The sequence below is a fragment of the Calypte anna genome, chromosome 12, assembly GCF_003957555.1.
Source record: "Calypte anna isolate BGI_N300 chromosome 12, bCalAnn1_v1.p, whole genome shotgun sequence".
Classification (NCBI taxonomy): Eukaryota; Metazoa; Chordata; class Aves; order Apodiformes; family Trochilidae; genus Calypte; species Calypte anna.
Window position 1 is genome coordinate 18,353,162 of NC_044258.1, and position 23,662 is coordinate 18,376,823.

At 38.4% G+C, this 23,662-nt stretch overlaps 1 protein-coding gene across 1 annotated transcript in view; it reads right to left on the reverse strand.

Moving 5' to 3' along the window:
* Positions 1 to 20,180, reverse strand: part of LOC103535134 (contactin-3) — a 52,390-nt gene extending 32,210 nt beyond the window's left edge. The window contains exons 1-5 of the mRNA XM_030458670.1: positions 20,168 to 20,180; positions 17,443 to 17,538; positions 4,327 to 4,530; positions 3,919 to 4,021; positions 2,784 to 2,968 (exon numbers count right to left, since the gene is read on the reverse strand). Of these exons, the coding sequence (XP_030314530.1) occupies positions 2,784 to 2,968; positions 3,919 to 4,021; positions 4,327 to 4,530; positions 17,443 to 17,538; positions 20,168 to 20,180 (601 nt within the window). The remainder of the gene's footprint in view (positions 1 to 2,783; positions 2,969 to 3,918; positions 4,022 to 4,326; positions 4,531 to 17,442; positions 17,539 to 20,167) is intronic.
* Between the last annotated feature and the right edge of the window lie 3,482 nt (positions 20,181 to 23,662).

Genomic DNA, 23,662 nt, shown 5'->3' on the forward strand with positions numbered 1-23,662 from the left:
GTCTGTTAGTAATGCTAGGAAAGAACCCAGAATAGCTGGTTTAGAGTATCTATTTTAATTATCAACTTCAGCTAGGGGTTGAGAGTTATATATCAAACCCACAGTGAATTTTTTTTTAAAAACAGACCAATTTTATTTTTCATTAAAAGAGTTACATCTGTGCACAGAATTTCTACACCAACCATTTCCAAGCATTCTTGAGCAAGTGACTATGGACATGGTTCAAGTTCCAGTGCTTTGTGGTTCCAAGATAGCATAGAAAATATGTTTGTTTGGTGGTTGTGGGGTTTTTTTTTTTGGTTGGTTGGTTGGTTTTGGATTTTTTTATTAAACCATTTATGCACTGAAAAGCAAATTTCAGATTTAAGAGTTTCAGCTCATGAAACAAATCAGGAGAGTGAGAATGCTTTGCTTCAGAGCAGAGCTATGAAATGGTTCACACTTTTGTTTAGGGCTGGCTTTATGCTTCACTTCCAAAGAATCTTGAAAATCTGCTAAGGAAAACCTGTTTTTCAGTGACAGGGAAATTTTTAATCTATTTTTCATCCTCTGAAGGTTTAAGTTTCTCACTGTTTCACTATGACAACGTGGCAAATGTTAACCCCAATTACTCTTTTTTTTGGCTAAGCCTGAAAAATGCTTTGTTCTACTAAGGAGAAGGGGAAAAAAAAATATATATATATATAGTTATTTGTCCATTTGTAATGCTTATATTTTTCTGGAGTAGCAGACACACCTTACACTCTACCAATAAAGTTCTTTAAACAGCACCCAAGATCTCCCAACATTACCCCTGGTACTTCCAGGCAGATGGGTATTTTTAATTCTAAGTCTTGAGTATGTTGCATAAATTTCCTCCAAATCCTCATCTGCTTTTAGAACAACTTCCTTAAATATTGATCTTTTATTGGAAGACTGAGTGGCATATGGTTCCATTTCTTTTCCAGACAGATTTCTGAGCCTTGATACCAGGCCCAGCAGTGAGCCACGAGAAGATATTCCAGTTACAGAACATTATTAAAACCACAAACAGAATTAAAATCCTCCAAATTATCAAAAAGTGTTAAAATGATCCTATCTGGAACGCAAACTTGTTGACATTCTCTCTGCAACAACAAAGCAAGTGACAAAATAAGAAAAATTGCTTAAATCTCCTTAATTCTGCAGAATGGGTTTCATTAAGCAGAGCAAATGAAATGGAACAGCTGGAGTGCCATTAATGCCATTACAGGTCTCATTATTCTTCTTAGGCTAAACATCCATATTAAGGATGACTCTAATATGGGCAGACTTTTATACTGGAATATGAACTCTATTTGAGGCTTCCAATCCCTCTCAGGATGTGTAATGGAAATGTTTACACTGATTTACTTGTCAGAAAACTTTACCTTGCTTTTATTGATTAGCAACATCTTTTTTTTTTTTTTTTTTTTCAGCTCTGTGTCATTTAATGAGCAAAACAAAACTTGGGAAGCAGGTCAAATATGTCAAGGTTACCCACTATTGTAATTACATTACAAGGACTAATGAACACATCTTTATTTTGTATGTAGTTTACATTGATCTGCTTTACAACTGCCCTGATTTAAAACTGGAGTAAGAATCCTGAGCCAAAGCAACGGAGAAACCACAGCTTGTTCCAAACTTCCAAGAAAAGAATAAAAATCCCTTTAGGAAATCAGAGGCATAGGGCTGAGTTTGGGATGACAGAAGACACTGCCAGATGGAGCATCTTAGATCTTTTGCCCCACATTATTCATAGGATTTCTCAAAAAGTCCTAATTACAATCACCATATGGGGAATTCAGGTTGCTCAAAGCCCCTCATCCAAGCTGGAGTATTTCTAGTGGTGGGGTATAATAATTTTGAAGTGGAGAAGTCTCTTTTTTCTCCTCATAAAATCTGTTGTGCCTTAAACTAAAAATCTTCATAGCCTAAAATCTACCTTGCAGCTTCTTGTACAGGAGTAGTAACTGGAAAGGTCCCTTGCCCAGAGTTGCAGAGTAGCTGTGCTCTGTGGGGTTTTTTATACAACTTGAAAAAAAAAAAAAAAAAAAAAAATCTCTGCTCAGTTATTACTGCATGAGAAATAGCATTCCAAAGCTGTCTGCAACACTCTTTAAATTGCCATTTACCTAAAGAAAATTATATTTGCTGAGATCTGGCTTTAACAAAAATTGTCAATTACCACTTTGTTGCAAATCACTCCAGCTTTAAACCACCACCAATGTGCTTTGCTGATATTCATTTCACTCTACAGCCTTAAATTCACAAGAGACTCTGTCTGTTTTCCAGCTATTAAATTTCATATTATTTCATTTCCCATGCTAGATTATATTGTCTCATTTATTTACTCATTTAAAAATAAAATTGGCTGTTTTGAAAGAAAAGGATTGACAATATCCATCAGTAATCTTTTCCTAAAGCAAGACAAAATTTGCATTTCCTGTAAATGTGAGGCCTAAATGATCCCTCAAATAAATCCAATTGACTGAAAAATCTAAGGTTTCACCAGTGGACCAATAAGAACTGTAAAAAAAAAAAAAAAAAAAAAGGTCTTTCCATCATAGGAAAATAAGCACAAGCACTTTCTGCAGCACTCTTAGCAACCCTTTTGAGCCTGGACATTTATTAGAAGTGTTATGCAAAAAACCTGGCACACAAGTTCTCATTCTCTGCAAGCAGTTAAGATGCCATGGATTTTTAAACACAAGCTGTAAATCCCAAAGTACCCTTGAGCAGTTTATATTTCATGAGTAAAGAAAGGAGAGGAAGTTTCCTACCATAGTAAGTGAGACGTCCTCTTGCAATGTTTTTCCCTCTGGAGTTTTCAGTAATGCATTCATACAGCCCTGCATCCTCTTGCTGGAAATTTGGTATTTCAATCAATCCATTGGATTTCCTCAGCTTGATTTTACTTGGGAATGGCATACCATCAGTTCTTCTCCAGTTAATCTGAGGTACGGGGCTAAAAAAAGAAAATAATGTGATTTTAACAAGTTTTGCCTGAAATACTGGATTGGCAAAGTTAGATATTTAACTAACATACAATAAAACACAGAATTGACTAAAAGCTTGTGTGGAAGGGGTATTCATAGTGTGTGTGACATGCTCAGACACTGTGACAACTGATCTGCATGTCCCATTCTGTTCCATACACTATGAAATTTCCCATTACCTGTCTGAATGCCCAGTGACTGTAAAAATTCCTGTAAATCACCCCTGGCTTTCCTTGAAGATGAGTGAGATTTACCAGTGACTTCCATGCAAGCCTTTTGGAAATTCCCATCCTGGAACAGTCCTTTATCCTCCAATTTTAAATCTTTCCCCCTCACCTAGCTGGGAAACCACAGCAAGAGGATGTGATAAACTTATCAATCTGGCACTTCAAATTATGAACAGCTGACACAGCTCTCTGCAAGTAAACTGCAAAGTGGTGAGTAAATACATTTACAGAAATGTAAATGGTTTGGGAGATCGTTTTTGAAAGAGGAAATACATCAGTGGCGTGTGAAATATCCTTCAGAAGAGCAATGTGGTTTAATCCTTAATTCAGCTATAAAGGGAGAGCAAACTATGAAAGCTTCAGGTACATTCACCAGCACAATTCAGACAAAATTCTCTCTGACTTCAACCACAGTTCCTTCCACACAGAGAAAGCAAAGCCAGGTTAAAGGATATGTGCAAAACTGCACTAATCTAATTCAGGATAATTGGAAATGCAAACTAAATTCCTATGCTGCTGAGATACATCAATTCTAAACAAACACCCAAAATTACTCCAAGACCCTTTGCCCTCTTATTATTCCAAGGCAATAATTGTGATGATGATGAAAACAGGGTCTTTGGAAAACAAGTGCCAGGACAATGAACCCTCCTGGACTTCAACTTTCAGCACAGGGGAAGCAAAAAACTTACTTTCCTAGAGCAAAGCATTCGAGCTTCACAGTGGAGCCTTTAGCTGCAGGAAGTGTCTCAGGAAACTGAACTTCTATTTTGGGTTCATATTCTCCCATCACACCTACAGGAGGCAATTAGAAACAGCTCATTTTTTTTAAGCCTTGTTTATTTCTTTAGCACTAAATCACATTAAGTCCAAACCTTTTATATATATATATATATTTTAATCTCATCTCTGACATTGCATTTAGCAAAAGAAGGATCTGCCAGTGAAATCACTGCCAGCAGGAGAGGAAGAGGAGAACACAACACAGAATTTTTTGTCCTCTTGCAAAGCAACCAATATTCTGAAGGTTTTGGTATAAGAGATAAAAATGGCCAAGTAAAGGTGTTATTTTTTTTCCCAATGCAGAAGGGAGGTGATACCATCTGTCCGGAGCACCAGAGGAGTTGGAGACCCAAGAACTTGGGTGTTGGTGAGGGTGCTGGTTACAACACAGGTGTAGTTTCCAACATCTGAGGGCTCCACCTTGGCTATGTAGAGGTGCCCAGTCTCTTGGGAGACAAAACGCCGCCTGTCCTCTTGTACAAAGGATGGGTACTCGTTGAAGATCCAAGCAAATGACAGATCTAAGGGGTAATAAAGAAAAGTGAAACTGTTTGAGAGGAATTTGCACGTTTTTCTGTCTTCAAAGAGCAGTTTATTTCATGATTACATTTGTGTTTTCAACACTGTATTGGATACGATGCTGCAGAAGCAGAGAGCCAACGGTGGAGGGAAATAAAGTGAAAAAGGTGACAGAAATAAGTAAAACAAACAAAAAAAGCAAAACTAACCATTTTCCTACCAGTCAGATCTCCTACAGCAGAAAGGTGAAAGGGATGCAAAGCAGTTTATCCAAGGATAATTTTAACTACCTTTTTTTTTAAGACTTAATATGCACGGGAAGAGGATTAGACAGCAAAAATGAGACCAAACTTTGCCAAAATGGAAACAATATTCATAAACTCAGCTATATACTTAGCAGATAGAAACAACACAGGTGTATGTAAGAGAAAAGAATATCAAAAGCAACATAAACCCCCAGCAGGGCTCACCCCACAGCAAAACCATGGTTTTCATTTAAATTTCCAATAAAGCTCCATTAAAAAAAGCTCTGTATGGACTCATAAAATCCCCTTCCCTACCATTCAGTGTGGTCACTTGAAAGGAAAACTACACTTCCACAGGTAGAGATTTGGCATAAATTGTATTTATTTTTTTTTTCTGAGCTCTGTGTGTCCTATTTTAATTGGCAAAATCCCCTTTCTGTGTGAGGCCAGGTGCATGTCTCATTCATATCCTACAGAACCAAAGGAAATTAATTTTTAATGGCTTTCCAGGCAAGAAATAATTTTTCGCCCTAGTGCTGCTTAGCTGAAAGTTTATAAAAAGATTACAGCTCCTGCAAGTGCTAATTAGAGACAATTATAACTTGATTGACCTGCCTTCATGTCACAATATCTTGTAGAATTTGCAGTGCCCCTACAAAGTGGAGAGCAGCCCTTTTTGCAGAGGTTTAATTGAGAAGTGGATAAATTTGGATGCAGCCATGAAGGGGAGAGCAGGAGAGCATCTCCACATCCCTCCTCCTGGAGCTTCAATACACACCCAGGGGAGTAACTTAACACAAGGGTTAAATTTAACACCCAGGGATGATTTAGCACAAGGTAAGATTGTGCAGATTAAAAAAAAAATAAAATCCTAATAAATGAAATTATTAAAATATTTATGGACTGGTTAATGCAAAGAGGGCATCAAATTAAACGGCTGATCATCATTGAGTTTTATTTTATTCTATTAATATTTAAGCTCCTTCCATTAACATAATCTTGCAGTGTATGAACAATTAACAATTTCAGGGCTTTTCTCAAGTGTGAAACCTTTGGTATATCTGGAAATATTTTATTGTTGAAAACAGCCATCTCTGCTTCTGGACTCACAGTGTCTCCTCATGGGAAACCACAGCTTAGAGGTGCTTTTAGCATGAGGTGTCATTAATTTATGATAAGAAATACCCAGATTTGCCAAGATAAAACAGTCAGTGCAGAGGCAAGGACAACCCCATGATCTGTCTTGACCTCAGCAAGACTTTTGAGATGTGCCATAACAACCTCATCAGACTGAGAATATCCATAGAATCTTCAAAAAAAATCTCTGTAGAGTCTTCAAAAAAAGGTTTTTACAATAAAAGCACCAAGATGAGAGGCACTGGGTTGCTGGAGAATTGGGCTCATTGCTCACCAGCACTGGAGAGGAAAGGAGGTGGGCAGCATTCTGGTTGTGTTCTGGTCACCGCTAAACCAAAAATAATGTTTCTAAATGGGAATGACCAGAAAATAAAGTATAATTCCTTTCTGACAAAGCAGCTGGATGAAGGCAGTGACCACCAGGCTGAGGGAAAGGCTGTAGATTGACTTAAGAATCAACTCAGGAACTGGAAGAAAATGAAAATTTACATTTTTTGCTCTACATCAAACTCAGACATCCACAAGGCAGAAAGGTGTGGGAAGCCAGGCTTTATTGGTTCTGGTATTTATTGAGCTACTCATTTCCTGTACTTCAATTTTATTCCTAAAGAAAAATAGCAACGAAGACAATAAGGAGAAAAAAATACATTATTCAAAACATTCAAAGGAGATGGACAGATTTGGATACACAGCAGGGAAATAAGCAGCTTGATTTCATTCTTATTATATTGGGTTAAACTCATAGAAATCAGTCATTATAATTATGGGATCCACACAAAGTGTATTCCAGTTTAATTGGCTCCTTCAGCAGCCTATGCACAAGCACTCCTGGAAACCCAGTTCCCCCTTCACCAGATATTTTCATCAACTCTCTTAAAAAAGGGAGCAGGGCGGTTTTATACCAGTGCCCAACAGCCATATCTCATTTTATATTTATTATACTTTAGGAAATTGTATTCTTATTTTAAGAAAAAAAAAAAAAATCATGTTGAACAACTTGTTCTGTGATTTATTATGTTTACACCATTTGCCTGGTGCTGATCCTAGGGCACCTCCAGGGACATAAACTCACTCCCTTTCTGTCAATTACAAGTTCTCACTTGATTTTCTGTTATAAATGGAAGTAATATATCTCTCCTGGGCTTCCTTGGAGATCTAAGCCTTTGCTTTCCAATGCATTTTCTTCCTCACTTGGCAACCTTACATGGATAAGGTATTGGAAATTACAGTTATTACTCAATTTTTATTTGTTTCCTGCATCTCAGTTGGTTTGTCCTCTTTATTTTGCATTATTTGATTATTATTTACCACGCAGCCTACAAGCCCCAACACACAGCACACTTCTATTCTTCCAGGCACTTTGTGCCTCTTAAGAGTTCAATTAAAAATTGATTATAGAAATTGCCTGTTGGTTTATAACTTAAATTTTTACAAGATTCAACAATTAAATCAGTAGGGACTTGGATGACAGCCTCAGAAACTGCATCATCAGTTCCTGGGTAAATTCAGTGTTGCTAAAGGAATATGAGGGGATTTAACCCCACAGTTTTAGTGGGTTTTAATTGGGGTCAAATTAACACTTTAGCTCCTTTACATGGGTGTGAAATTGTGGTTTTCAATCATGCTGCACATTTCCTCTAAGAGAGGCTGCAACGTAGCAGTGGGAGACCAAAGAATAGGATCAGGACTATTTTATTTCTTGCAAACAGAAGTTAAGGGAAAAGAGGAGTGGTGGGAAGCCAGGGTGATGCAGGAAGCCAGCAAAAATTTGAAGAAATAAAAAGGGCATGTAGATCTATGAGAGAAAGGAAAAGGATAGTTTATAAAGTTTATTTTGTGCAGAAATTTTGAAGGTCTCTTGTGCTCATCATCCCCCAGCAACTCTGGCTGCTTTTGTTCTAGACCACTGCTCCTACAGACCTGCTTAATATGTACCTGCAAGCCCTGTAATGCACACCTCAATTTCTAAATTTAGATTTCTAAAACATCCAAAAGCAAATGAAGTCAATGACATTGTCCTGAAACAGATTTAGAGTTCTTATGTTCCAAAATGAGTGGATTTCAGCAAGTGAAGTGGAATGGAAACAGCTGGGGCTGAGTGCATCAAGTTGACTGAACAATGTCTTACCCATTTTATTAAAAAAAAAAAGATTAACTTCAGTAATTAATACCCAAAACTGTATTATTTCTTATTAGTTCTCTAATTTCTATTATTAGTTCTCTAATTCAGATTATTTTCTCTGGTATTTTCTCTTCCACTGGCACTCCACCTAACCCAGAGGATGGGATATGGCTCTTAAAAACTTGTTTGCAAGAAAGTAATCAAGCAGAATTTAGCAATGACAGAAACTGCAATTAAAATACTTGGAAATTCCTACCAACCAGCTATTTTGAATTATCTACCTTAGAGTTACAAGCGATGGAAAAGTAACACTGATTTGGAGAGGATAATGACAGGTTCTATAATTAAGGAAGGAACCAATTAGCTCATCATTTGGCCCAGTTTCAGCTCAAACTGTGCAGAAATGACAGAAAATGGAGAAAAAGCATCACTCAGGAAGGAATAAGCTCTTACAGCACAGACCCAAGGAGATTCTGTGGTTTTGTGGGGCAGACAGAAAGGTGAGTCTGTCCCTACACACAGGTCAGCTCTGTCCCAGCTCTCCCTGGGAACCCCAAATTTCTTGGAATTAGGAATTGAGTCTGCTTGAGGTGAAGTGCATTAAAATCCCAGAGCCATAAAGCATCCTGAGGTCACTGCAGCTTCATCCCAGAGGATTCCACTGGGATGGGTTCAGGTTTGCTGCCCTGAGTGCCCCCAGGGCTAGAACACATTTTACCTTCCATCCACTGCCTTCAAACTTCTCATCCCTGCTTTGCTATCCTCACTTGGGGAAATTCCTACTCAAGTTTTGGTTTTTTGTGTGCAAACCAGCACAACTATCTGCAAGGGTATTCTTGGGGCAAGGCATTTATCTGCCATAAAATAAAAAGCAAATTTCAGGTTTTTTTGTGTGTGTTTTTTGGGTTTTTTTCCACCAAATGTTAAAGGTTTTATTATAAATAAAAATCTTACATACTGCAGTCCTAAAATAAGGTGTTTACCTAGTGGGAGGTGTCCAAAGGGGTTGGAACTAGATGATCTTTAAGATCCCTTCCAACCCAAACCAGTCTGGGATCCTTTGATTCTATGTACCCCAGAATGGGATCCCCCAGCATAGACATAAATAGGATATTATAATGTCTTTAGGTGCCACTATCAAAAATTGTATCAATTTGGCAAAGAAAATAGAATATTACTGGAAACACTGAAATACTGTGAAATACTGAAATACATCTCAGGGGCTTCGGGTATAATTTTGAGCACATTAAATGCCCAGAAACTGAAAAACTGTATTTAGTGAGCTCAGCTGGGAAAAACAAAATCCAACTCAGGCTGTATTTCCAAAGGGATCTTGAATGGTTTGCATGGAAGTGGTTATAGCACTAATAATGCAAAAGCCTTGAGCTGCAGTCCCACCTCAGTCTCTGTATAAATTGTAAGGTAGCAAGTTCACTCCTTAAAATGTTTCTTACCTAAAGGTTAGTTTTGTAATTGTCATTATTTCTATAACAGAGCTTGAATTGTGGTCACCAGGCGTAAGGAATGAATAATTGGTTTAAATACATGTAAACCTATTTATTTCCCCAACTTGGAGAAAAAAAAAAGTGTGGGCATCTATAAATGCTTCTAAATTTCCCTCCATCCCCCAAACTCTTTAGAAAAACTCCTTCCCTTTGCAAGAAGCTATTTTGTACAAAATGTAAATTACATGACAGAAATTTGAGTCAGCTACAAAAATAAAAAAAAAAAAAAAAAAAAAGAAAAAAGAAAAGAGAACATATCCTGAAGAAACTCAGGGCATTCCAGAGTATAATGGAAACACTCTGATTTGAAACTAATGCATACCATTAATCGTCCTGGCATACAAGGTGAATTACTTTGGAGATAAGATATAAAGGATCAATTTTCAGCATGCTGTGCAGGTAATTAGGCATGCAACTTCTGTGGGGGGAATAGCTCAAAACAACAAGAGCAGGGTGAGAGAGACCTGTGTAATATCTTGCAATTTCAATCTACACCTTTAATGAGAATATTGAAATGTTTTAGGCTTAAGTAGGAACCTTGCAGTTTCAGCTAACACCCAATTTTCAGTTTAAGTGGAATATGGTTAAGAGTCCCCCTGTTCTAGTGAGAGTTTCAGTGAGCCAGAATGATGCAAGAAATAAATAAAATTTGCAATTCCTTTGCCATAGTTGCAGCATAAATTATATTTTTCTCTTAGTTCTCCTGCCCCAAAAATGCAGTGGCCAAGTAGCAGCTGCACACAGCAGTTGGTCCCCTTTTAGTGAGCCAGAATGATGCAAGAAGTAAATAAATAAAATTTGCAATTCCTTTGCCATAGTTGCAGCATAAATTGTATTTTTCTCTAGTTCTCCTGCCCCAAAAATGCAGTGGCCAAGTAGTAGCTGCACACAGCAGTTGGTCCCCAGCTGTCCCAGGTGATAAAGCTCCAGAGATGCAAACCACCCCACTCAAGGTCATCTGTAGGATGTTTCTAAGTCTCTCCAAACTGTATTAAAAGCAAAGCACTCCATTGTAATTAAAATGTAAACACTTCTAAGCTTATCCTTGGGAAACACAGATGTTCAAGGCTGGCAGCATTATTTCCTTATTAATACCACAAAAAACCCTCAAGTTAACTACATTTCCAAGCAGCACATCTGCTGGAGCAGCAGCTCAGCATCACAGCTCTGCCTCCTCCCTGCCTTTTTACCCCCTTTTTTTCTCCTGTCACACATGGGCTTTGACCATTAAGTGTTCAGTTTCAAACCCACCATGACCCTGGAAGATCCCAGTGCTGCTGAACTGGCAGGTTAAATCTTCCCTGGTGCTCCACAGGAAGCCCAGATGCTAATGGGGGCAAGGCTAGCAAAATGCTTTTCTACATTTGGGTTCCAGTGCTGAATAAAAACCCAATTACCTTCCCCCTGTAGCTGTGCAGGATGATGGATTAGTTTCTCTTTATCACATTTCAAACTAATTGTTTCAGACTAGCTGTGTCATTCAAACTCTACCAGCTCCCATCAAATTGCTCCTGCTCCAGAACTGTGCAGAAAAGTAAGAAACTGCTTTAGGAAGCAATATTTAAATACATAACCATTAGGCACATCCATTTCAAATGACAAATTGTTCTTTTAATCACCTCCTCAGAACTTTCTATGTAATTGCTCAGAGCATTTCTAACAACTCTGTTGTGCTTTTTCAATAGTTGAAACTATTTTAAATTGCTTCCTGCCTATAATAATTTTGAGGATAGTTTAAGATGATAGTTTTCAGCTTATTTTCAGCTCAACCATATCTGATTTTGATCTGAATGTTAACTATTAGTGAGATAAACTCAAGGAAACTCATGGAATCACCCAAATCTAAATTTTAAGAGGAATGTACTAATGTTTCTAGGCAGAAGGAGTAATTAATGACAAATTTCACTTGGTAGTCTTGGGCTCATTTAGAAGACACTCAATAAAACCCTGTAAAAAACCAAAAAGTGTTTCCAGGACTCCTGTTAAGAGTGTAATGATCAGCTCTGACTGTGGGCTGGGACTGCAGCCATCTCCCTCCTGTCTCCTCCTGATCAATTACCCTCTTTCTTAGGAAAAACTCAAATATTTTAGTACAGAAGATAATAAAGAGCTGGAGGAGAAAAACCCCACAGTAACAATTTAGGGATAAAAATAATCTTGGTAAAGGGCCAAAGCCAGTTGGCCCATTTTCTCCTCTTTTTCCCAGGGCATATCTGAGTTGGGGCTGGGGAAGTGAAAAGGCTCAACCTGAACTTTTTTTCTACCTGATTTTGTTCTACCTAATTTATCTCCCTCATTCTTTCCCTCCCCTTTTTCCAACACATTCCCAGCAGGCAGAGTCCCATTAATACAATCCTGTCCCATATTGCTTCCTCTTTCAGTTTCTTTAGGTTCAGGATAAAGGGCTCACATCCCATCATCTTTCCAGGTATCAGCACATCCCATCATCTCTCCAGGTCTTCTGGGGTGCTCACATACATTTCACTGATGAAGCCTTTATCTAGCATTGGTCCCAGCAAAGTCTGCTTTGCTCTTTGCTCTCTCCAGCACCAGCCCATGATATATATGCTTGTACTACAGGTCCTAAAATCTCTGTGTAGCTTTAGTGGAAACCAAGAGTACTGCAGCCAGCAGGAGCTGATCTTGAGCAAAACTCCTTGGGCTTTAGGTGAAATTGCATCCCTCAGTGCACAGAGGTTCTGACATGCTCTCTCACCTCACTAATGGAAAATAATTAACTAGCTTTAAAATACTGAGATTTAAAAACCCTGGTTTGTTCCCTGATTTGTATACTTAAAAAAAAACCCCAAAAAAACCCCAAATACATGTGGAGGGTTGAAGGCTAGAATCTTTCCCTAAATAGAATGATAAAAAGCTACAATCTTTCCCTAATCATTTAGCAATGGGTATTCAAGATGTAGAGCAGGATTTACAAGAGCCAATATTCTCATAAATATCACAGCTCCCAGATGTTTCCAGGCTTTATGGTCTGCTGACTCCCTGGCTCTGCTAAGCCTTCCTTCACCATCTAGATACCTCTCTTAGAAATTAAGAAAAGGAAGACAAAACCAAATATCTAAGAAATAATAAGAGAAATACTGATACATTGCTATGTTTGGTGTCACTGGTGTACAAAATCAAATATGGAATTTACTGAGTTCAGAAGAATTTGGAAGAGTGATAACTCACTGGTCCATCTTCCCCCTTCCCAAATCATGAATCTCATTAAAAATTTTCTTAGGGCAGTTCTACACCTCTATTCCAGCTTTAAAACATGGTAGCTGCAAATGTTGCACAAATATATAAATAAGGAGATAGTCATTTTATAGTCTGGTTTACTTCAGCCTGGAACACAGCTTTGTCAAAAGAAGAAGTGCTTTAGAAAGACAGAATTTGATAAAGTGCAGGACAGACAGTGCAAAACTTTTTTTTTTTTTTTCCTGCCAGTGAAAATAATGCTTTGACAGATAGAAATCACTGTAAAATCCAGCTGTGAAGATGTACTATTGTCCCTCCCATGGACAAATCTAAGTGTCTCTGGGGTACCATTTGATTTCAAACTGTCAGCTGAAATTTGTGCAGATGATGATGATGGCACCAGCAGGACTACTGAGAAATATATTTTTAAATAAAAATACCATTTCTCCTTGGCAGATTGAGAACACTATGGAACCATTTTTAAGGTCATTGCTTTTGCAATACTCAAAATGCTGTTCTCCTTAGAATGCATTTTTCTGCAAAAAGCTCAGAACGTGGCTACTGCAAGGATGAGTTATTGCTCGTGCCTAGATGAGCACAATCTGCAACAAAAGCAAAAGGTAGAGATGCAAAACCAGGATGCTTTCCACCTCCTGAAAACACACTGAAGGGCAGCAGAAAAGAAACTGTATTCTTGAGGCCTATCAGGTTGGGTTTTGATTTGTTTTAAGGCTATGAAATGCCCTCAAAGCCAAATAAAAGTAAAGTCAACTCAATTTACAGTTCCCTGAAAACCAGCACGTTAGTATTCAAGAGCTGTGGAAAAGAAATAATCAAAGCATCAAAAGAATTCTGGCATCTGAGATCCTTCCCATGCCACGTTATTCATGAAGCACATGCTGGAACTTGCAGGTCTCCAAGTGGCAATGCAAGAGACACGAGCAGAAATCTGCAAGTCTAAATACTAATTTGCAACAGACATGACATTATTCACTGAAACATTTGTCATACCAAGCAGTGAGCAATAAATTGGAATCTATTTTTCCATGATCTAATGTAATTTCCTATCAGCCTGTCACAACTTTAAAATAATAAGCTGTAAGCTAAATTGATCCCTATCCTTCAAACACAGTCTCATTTATTGATTAAGTCTACATCTATCAGGGCAAGGCAGCAAGATGAAGGACATTCTTGCTCCTCTATTTATGTCAAAATAATCTTGGCATACTGCATGAAATTGAAACACATCTCACAGGAGGCTAATCATGAGTATAAGTAGAATTTCCTTGCAATTTCCAAAGCAAGAGCAAGGTTCTTGCCATTTGCTTTAGTTCTCATGGGTTATGGTCACATCCCACACAGTAACAAGATAACAAGGAATGTATCTGTCAATAATAAGATAATAAAATAATAAATAAAATAATAAAAAAATATGCCTAGTTTTTCCAGGCAAGCCTAGATTCTTTGAAAAATCTGGAAAAAAAAAAAATGAAGCAAATCTTTACTTCTACCATTAAAAATCATCTTTTTCCTCTGCTTAGGAAGCAGTCCTGAAACCACCAGAGGCAACGTAACCTCATTGCTTCCTCCTCTCTCAAAGAACAAAATATACTTCATAAATTAGTAACACCTTCTGACATCCCAAAATCAGTGTCAGATTAGTAAAACCACCTGCACTAAACAAATAAAACCCCCAGTGATCTAACAAACAGGACTGAGAGCTGAAGACAATCAAGATATGATAATCAAGATACACATTAAGTAATATCACAATTTAAAACCCTCAAGGAATGTGCAGATTTGCTTTACTTGAGGCTTTATCCCTCTTTAGGTACTTTAGGTTTTTGGAACAAAAACAATAGTAGAGAAAAATCACTTTTAGATCTCCATATGTCTGGTCTTTTCCATTCTGCCAAGAATGGCAAGAAAAAAATCAGCATTGCATGAATGTTTTTCAGCCAGCTGAGTGTGTCCAATATCAAGTTTTGTTTTGAAATGCTGGTTATATTGACAGCCTTAAAACAACACCCCTAACAGTAGCATCATAACAAGTTATAATGGCTGGAGAGAGGTCAGGAGAATTTCCTGGTTATAACAACTGAAAGAGAGAGCAGGAGATCTACATAAATCAATTTTAGATGTAATTTTTAGCCCTTGAGTATGTGGGGGAGATGATTTACCAATCTGTGCTAGAAACAAGGTATTTTAACAGGTTCCCTGCAACAGAATTAAAATTATATACAGAAGCAGAATGATGACAGATAACATCTTAATTATCAAAACAATCACTGCTCAATTATAATACAGCTTACATTATAAAACATTACACTATAAAACAGATGAATTAATAAAATATTAGAGGGAAAGTCTTCATACACAAAGCCAGTCATTCAATCAATCTCCCTTTCAGTAAATCTCAAGCAAGATTGCTAAAAAAGGGCATGGCAAAAAAGGGAAAATGTGCTAACTCTGAAGAAAATACTGGGGTGGTTTGGCAATCCAGCTCATTTGATGACAGAAACACAGAACTGATCTGTGCACCCTCAACTGGAAATACTGAGATAAAAGAGAAGCTCAGTAGATGAGCCAGTGCATGGAGTTAAATGGAATTCCATTGTTGGATTAAATTGCAGATGTCCATAACCTGATGGAACTGGAATTGCAAACTGCAAAAGGACAAAAGTACTGTTAAATTCATGAATAATTTGCTCCCCATTGAAAGGGGAGTTGCATATTATTTATGTAAATATCTGTGGTTAAGATAAGCAAAGAAAAAAATAATCTAACAAATAGAAGAGAAGCAATTTCCTTTTTCCATACTATGGGAACTGGTTTTTCTTTTGGGATGAACATTGGTTTCTATTGTAACTGGGATGCTCTATATGGAGGAATAATCACAATTTAATCAAGTCTTTTTCTTGAAGGCTTCTCAGAGAGAATTTAAGAAATAAAAGCAACTCTCCATCAAGCCAGCAAGAACTTAAACATTGCACAACATGGCAGAACACAAAAGAAGAGTATTTTGGGGGCTAAAAAGGGGAAAAGAAAACAAGGTATTCGAGAAGATTTTTAGCATTAGTGTTGTCTGAAATTGACAGCTCAGTGCAACAAATAAAGAATCAAATTAAAAAAAAAAATAGTTAGATCACTGATCTGGAAAGGGCTGAGTAACCCTCAGAAGCCTCAGCCCAGGTCAGCTGTTCCTAAACCATCTCTGCTATCCCCAGCTCCTTCTGCTGAAAGGACAGATATTTTATCTAAGGCTTCCTGGCCATCTCTGCAGACACTGTGCCCTTGGTGCCACTCTGCTGTATCTTTATTCTAGTGATGAAAGAACCATCATTTCCACCTTGCTCCATGATGCCTCCTGAAAACTTGAACAGTTAATTCCCCAACTCTCAAACAAACCCAAGGATTTTAAATAATTCTGCTACCAATTCACAGTTCTATTTGATAATTCAGGGAACACTCAGCTCTCTTTTTTTTTTTCTTTTTCAAGAATATCACAATTAGTGTGTGGGATGCCAACCACATCCCATCTGCTGACTGCAAAAGGAATTCTCACCTTGTCCACGTCTTGATTTTTACCACCATTCTCAGCAGCATGAGCCTGCTTTGCAACACCTCAAAGTTAAACACTGCAAAGTTGTAGTGTTTGGCAACCAAAGCACCTCTGGCTCTACAGCCATGCTCAGGATGCAAGTATAGGGAATGTTTGGAGTAATTCAGACTTTAGACTGCATATAGAAGCAGAATTTAATCATTCTAATTCTTATAGATAGCTGGGAGGATGACCTATTTTCTCTGCAGTTGAAAAGACAAAGCTGTTGTAAGGCTATAAAGATGATTTAAGAGTGTGTATCAGTTTAGAGAGAGAAAAATTCTGCAAGCTCAGACAGTTGTAAAATTGCCACTTTATGGCTGTGTCTGCTTGTACTCTGCCAAATCTAAGAGTCCACAATACCTATATTATTGTAGCAAATTTTCAGCTTGTATTACCTTGTCTTTGCAATCAAATCTAATGTTGAACATCACAGCCCTTTAATAACGAGACTCCATATCAATTAAAAACAAATAAACCCATTTATTGCCCAATATTACTTGAGGCTCAATAGCAATTAGTCAAAGACTGAAGATGCAGAATAAAACATGCAACTCTTGGCTCACCAAGAACCCACAGATCCAGTTTTCTCCCTCCCCTTGAGACAGTATTTTAAACTATGCCAGCATCATTACATCATGTGCTGTCAAATGCCCTGATTGCAAGAAAACAGATATTACAATAATTAAAGACAAAACTCTACTCTTTTATTGCCTAGTCATAGAGAAACCTTGATTCATCGAGGCTCAGCAATTGTGAAATTGGGCAGAATTTAACTCCAAAAGATACTCAATTAATTACTGGAAATATCATAAAAATCAGACATATTAAGTGCACAGAAATTGCTAGGCACTAGAAAGGCATTTAAAGATAGAAGTAAATCCTCTCAAGCACTTCCCTGCCCCCTCTTTTGGTTTTTCTCCCTCTCTCTCCGTATTAACTTTGGAAAGCAGAGTTTATTCCCACTCTTCCTCAAGGATCCCTTCTCTCTATTAACTTCAGAAAGCAGAGCTTATTCCCACTCTTCCTGAAGGATCCCTCCTCCTCCTCCCATATCCAGGGAGACCCTCCCAGGGGCTGAGCTTGGGATGGATCAGGTCCCTTACCTCCTGCCCGGGGGGTTGATCCGCAGAGCAGCACCACTCCCTGGCCCTCTCGAACCGACACGGCGCTCCTCATTTTTGTCCTGGAGTTTTCAACATCTGTTTTGGGGTTTTTTTTTAAGAAAAAAAAAAGAAAGAAAGAGGAGTTGGGTATTAGGAAATGGGCAAAATGGAAAGGTTAAATACACAGTGAGTTTTGAGGTCTCAAAGCCTGGAATCACATCTCTCAGCGATGTGATGCGCAAAGTTCAGCGAGTTGAGTGGGTCTCTTGTGAAAGAAGTGGCTGCTCCACGTGAGGGAGGAGGACAGAATTAGGACTGAAGTGAACTCATTTGCAAGAATATAATTAAACAGATCCTACAGCTAATTTATGCTGGGTTTATGCTACCCTAAATTTTCATAACCAAAAAGGAGCCATAAGCACGACTTAAAAATAGGTCCTTAAGCCGCTGTTTCTGCTGAAATGAAAGCTCTGATGAAAACAGCAACATGATCCTAGTGACTTCCTTTAACCAACCTTAAAATAATGCTAACACCACAACTATTCAGGAAACAGAATTCTTTTCAGATAGAAAGAAACCCCTCAGTGCCATCACTAAGCTCCAGCACAAGGCAAGAACTTGGTACCTTGGGGTGCTGACCCACTGCCCTGCTGTGCCTGGCTGTAGCTCTTTCTCTCTTTGAGGTGTGAAAGAGGGGAAAGAAATGCTACCAAAATAAGAGTTTTAATTAACTTTCCCTCTTAACTGGTGACTTGAGTATGGTCTCATTACATCCTGGCATTAACCTACATATAACGTGCAATACAAAGATTGATGTACTTAGGAAAAAAAAAAAATCTTCCATGAGCAAATTAGGAAATGTTCCTTAATAAAAGCAACCAGAAGACAACTTAAAAAAAACCCCATTTGTTTATAACCTTGTGAGGACACCAACAGTCTTTAAAAGAAGGCTGTCTTTATGATCCAGCATAAGAGTAGCAAGTTGATCAACAGCAGCTATTTCCCAAAATTGAGTATTTTTTAATATTTGTAAGCAACAGTGTTTACACACAGAGCACTGAACAAGTGACTAGAATTTCAATGCTTCATTAACAAAAAAAATACATTTAATAACAATAAATTATTGCACTGTTCTTTGTTACTGCACCTTAAGCTCATAAAGGGATTTCTTGAAAGGGCTTTGAAGCCTTACAACTGAATTTTATGTGGGTACATTTCAGGGCCTACATTTTCACACAGAATAAGTTTGGAACTTCCAGATGGACACATTGGGGAGGTCACCTGCAACCACAGCCAAACCAGTTTCACTGTGAAATGCAAATGGGGTGTCCTGCAATTAGTTTCAAGCCTTTTAAGCATCTCCCTCCTCCCCTCATAACAATTAAAGGTTCATCAGCCACAGTCACCCCCCTAATACAAGTCCCCAGAGTCATGAAAGGACTGTTCTGTATTAAGATGAAAACAGCTTTGCAATTAGGACTTTAAAATACACATTCTCCACTCCCCAAATATCTCTTTTGCATATTAAGAGAATTTAGGTCAAATTTTGCCTTCTTGCACCACAATCACTGCGAGTCATAAATCTTGGGCACTATGCATAATTTCTGTAATTAAAATCTACTGGTTCATGCCTGCTCTCTAAGCACATAATGTCATTTATTGCCAATTCAGAACCTGGGCTGCCTTTTATGCTGGCCAACACACCATGGGGCAGCTTGGTACCCAGCAGGTTCCCACCTCAGCTCTATAGCTTGGTCTGTAGCAATGCTGAGCTGCACAAGGTATTCAGCACTGATTGCAGGTGAAGTCTGCTCTCCCAGGGGAATAGTTTGGTTTTTTGGGGGGAACAGTGCAGAATCCATCAGAAAATGAGGAATAGGAGCCGTACTACAATGAAAGAATAATTTTTCACTAATTAGCAGGAAGCCCTCCATCCCACCTTCTAGAGTGGCTGAAGGAGCACACTAATCACACAGCTGCAGAAATCTCACCACTTCATTCACTTCTATATTCTCTTTACACATTGTATGGCACCACTTTGAAAAGAATTAAAAATCACTGTACAAAACAGTAAAAGATTTCTTTAGCAGCTTTCTACAATTCCAAGCCTTTAACCTTGGAAATTATTCCCTGCTTACAGACCACAGACTTGCAGGTAATCTCTGTAGCATTTTCAGACTATTAAAGGTCAAAGCTAGTCCTGTTCCATGGAACATCAAGACAGATTGGTTTGCATTGGGTTTTTTTGGCTTGTTTGGGGTTTTTTTTGTGGTATTATTTTTTGTTTGGTTAGTTGGCTGGTTATGGAGTTAGTACACTAGGGAAAAGTGCTGTGTCTTCTAACAAAACTTTATTGAGAAGACTTTTTATTCTGCCCAGAAAGAACAACGAAATGTGTTCTTTCATATAAAACCAGCAAGGATATGAAAACTGTTTATTCCCCTGGGTTCTCTCCTGCCATTTAAGAAGCTGTTTTAAGGACTAAGATTTCAAAATATGGAGTAACAATAACATGGGCATCATCCCCTTGAACAACTGTTTGATGCACTTGCAACAGAATCATTTAGAAGCTCATGTGATAGTCATGACAATTAAAAGCCATGGCTTTGTGATTTCATGAGGGGAAGAAAATACACTGCCTCAAGCATCTGTAGAAGGTAAAACAGGCCTTGTTCTCATCTGGTGGCAGCACAAAGAGTAAAAAAAAAAAATCTTAAATCTTTACCTGCAGAATGCATCCCTGTTGACTGCACTGATTGCAGTTCCCTGCAAGTGCTTTCTAAAATACTTCTGGTTTCTATGATGTTGCATGCTTAAAGGAGGTAAGCAAAGAGATCATTCTGCTGTTACACCTGTGCTTTGAAATGCTACAGAACATGTTGTTAAAAAAAAACAACACCAACTTCCAGAGAATTTTTTATGTTAAAGCTTCTCCAGAAACACAATTCCCTGCTTACAGCAACACTGTTATATGAGACTGTGCCCAAAACCTGGTTGATGCTTCACCCCCAGTCACACAAATCTGTACAAAAGTTCTTCATAATATTGGCATGATTTTTAGTAGACTCTAATTCATATATATATGTAACTTTTAATTAAAAAATAACAACAACAAGCAAAAAGAAAACAACAAGGGATACATGCACTCTTTCTTGAGAGGAACAAGATTCAGTAGCTTCTACCTCCAAGCCCAAGCATTAATATCTTATTACACTTAAATCAAAATGTATGCACTGCCAACACAGGTTTATTAGCAATGTTACCATGTTTTGATCACTGCAGGACAAGGCTTCCTGTTCTACAAACATAATTGTCCCTTAATATCCAAAAAAACTATCCCATTACTTCATTAGACTCTTCATTAATCCCAGCAGAACTTTACATATAAATCTGTACTAGTAGGATGTTCAAGCACCTAAATTAGCTGTCAATATAACCAAATCTTAGCTGTTTCCTTGAATAGGCTGTTTTGCAGTGGGGACTGTGCTCGATGGGAGCACTTAATGAAGAACTAATTCACAACCTGCTCGCCCTGCTAAAAGTCATATTATTAAAAGGAAATGAAACACCAGTCTCTCAGCTCTTAAGGAAAAATAACACCCTCAGCCTGCTGTAATAGCTATATTGGTAATGACACCTTTTGGAGAAAACAGAATATGACAAATTTCTTTCTTCAAAATGAAAAAAAAAAAAGGTAACAAACAGAACCCTGCCACCTAAAATGCCTGTGTGCATAAAAAAACCCCACCTTTCCCACTCCTCTACACCCCAAAATTGCTATACTGAGACATTTCCACAACCATTTTGTACTTCTTTAGGTAAATTCTAGAAACTGAATGTATAACTTGCTAGAATTTTATGCTTCTTAAAAATATTTGCATCTGCTCAACAGAAGAGCTGGGATACACAGCCTGTGAACACACACACTGCCTGAAGACATCCAGGACTTGGAAAAAGTACAACAGAGCTGCACATGGAGAAAGTGAGACCTTCTGCTGACTTCCTCAGGCTTTGCATCAAACCTGGGAGACTCATGGTGGGGTAGAAGGGAAGGAGAAGACCAAAAGTTACTGCTGGAATCATCTATTATTGTTGGAGATAGAAAGGAGAGATGGAAAACATTAACAGGGCACAAGTGAACATTACTCAGAGCATACAGAGAATCAGGACCATTTGTCACTCCAGAAGACATTCCCTGGCTGGGGGGAACCATCTCCACAGTTCCATTTTTGTCAGGCTGATATTGCAGGGAAATCACATTATTCCCCACAGCAACCTCTGCTGAATCTCTTCATGCTGTGACACACTGCTGACCTGTCAGTTCATAACAGGACGTTTACCTGCTTGAAGGTAACAGTACAGTGGGTCACACACACCCTAGAGAGAATTTTTCAAAGCCAAAAGGAGCAGCTGGGACCCCCCCAAAGGAAGGGCAGAAGCATCACTCGACCAGCCAGTGGTACCCTGGGCACTAAACATCCTAAAGGCTGCAGGAAAGGGCAAGCAAAAGCCACCTCCCACCCTCAAAGCAATTTTTAATTCCAATTCAAAACACTACTTAGACAATTTTAAGGTTTTTTTTTAGTTTCCAGTCCTGCTCCTGCCTCATTCAGTCCATTTGAGTTGCTAATATCCATAGAAATCCTGCTAATAAAATGCAAACTTCTGCAGAGAGAGAACAGCTCAGAGAAAAGACCCTGGAAGTAGTTCTGTTGCAAGGAAAGTAAAATATCTAGTGACAGAGTCCTGCAGGGATTTACAGGCTGTGGGAATAAACAGCATCAAAATCAAGCTTACAAATCTCTCAAACTCTTCCTCACCCTGTAAGTCACTTGGGGTGCAGCAAAAAAATGCAACAGAAAAGAACTGAATGTTCCTACCACAATTAAAGGAGAATAATTTAGAAGTGATGCTAAAAAGAAATTGGCAGGAACATATTTGAGTGTGGCATGGAAAGAGGCAGAAGAGTCTGAAGTAACAGGGGAAAAGGAGGGAGAGACACGAGATGCTCCTGTGGGCTGTGTAGAACAGAAGGCACAGATCAGAGACAGCAGGATAAAAAAAAATAAAAAAGCATTAGAGGAACATTAATAGCATGGAAGTTGAGTCAGCATCTAATGAGGAGGTGTTTGTTTTTTTTTAAATAAGCTTTGCATTGGTAAATATGCACTGAAAGAGCTGGAAAAATAGTGCTGTAAGGGAAATGCATGCTTTGAAGGAAAGACATTCTCCAATAAATATTTTAAAAAACATGCCTTCCATGAATTCATATTATCTAGGAACTACCACTGAACTCAAGGCAAACACAGCACTGAACAAAGCATTTCAAGTAATTTAAGCAGTATCTCAGGAGGGAAGACTGTTTGCTCAAGAAAATTATCCTACAGCTGAGCTCAGATGCAACACAGATTTTGTCCCCTTAATGCTTTCTCAAAACAAAGCCTAAGAATATCCCATCAGTCTATAAAGCACTTCCATCACCAACTGCTCCTATCAAAGCAGGTGTAGCTGTGAAGAGCACCAGGATATTCACATTTAATTACCAGCTGGCTAAATGCTTTGCCAGATTTAGGTCTAATTACCTGAAAGTTTGTTTATTAAATTAGTGCGAGTGCTTCCAAGAAGACTTTCTTTAAATAAATCTATGAAAACCATCCTACAGCAGCTCTGTTTTGAGACACTGGGAGCATGCTGATGAAAACAGGTTGGGGTTTTTTTATTTATTTTTTTTCTGCTGCTGACTTGACTCCCCAAGACAGTCACCTTCCTTAAGGAAATGGACTCATCCTCCTGGACATATCACAAAATAGAGCTGGGTTCTCACCAGGGCATATTGCCAAGATACAGGTAGCCTAAAATCAGTCCTTTTCCCCATCTCACTTGGTATGAAGCACCTGGCAAAAATCCCCCCAGCTTTGGTGAGGCCACATGGACTCCAGCAGCTGTAACCATGACAAAGAAGAGATGCTGCAGATGAGTCCTTGTCCCATCACCAGACGTCTGATCCCAGCTGCTGCTTCCCACCTAAAAATACACTAACTTGTTAATCAACATTAAAATCCAATTGTCACAGACCTCCCAAATATTGGCAATTCTTATCAAAACTCACAGGTTCAGCAAATTAATATGAAATGAGCAACTTTATACAGAGCTGCAAACATCAGGGATGCCATGAACTCCAACACAGATAATTAAAAACATAGACCCTGGAGGAGACAGT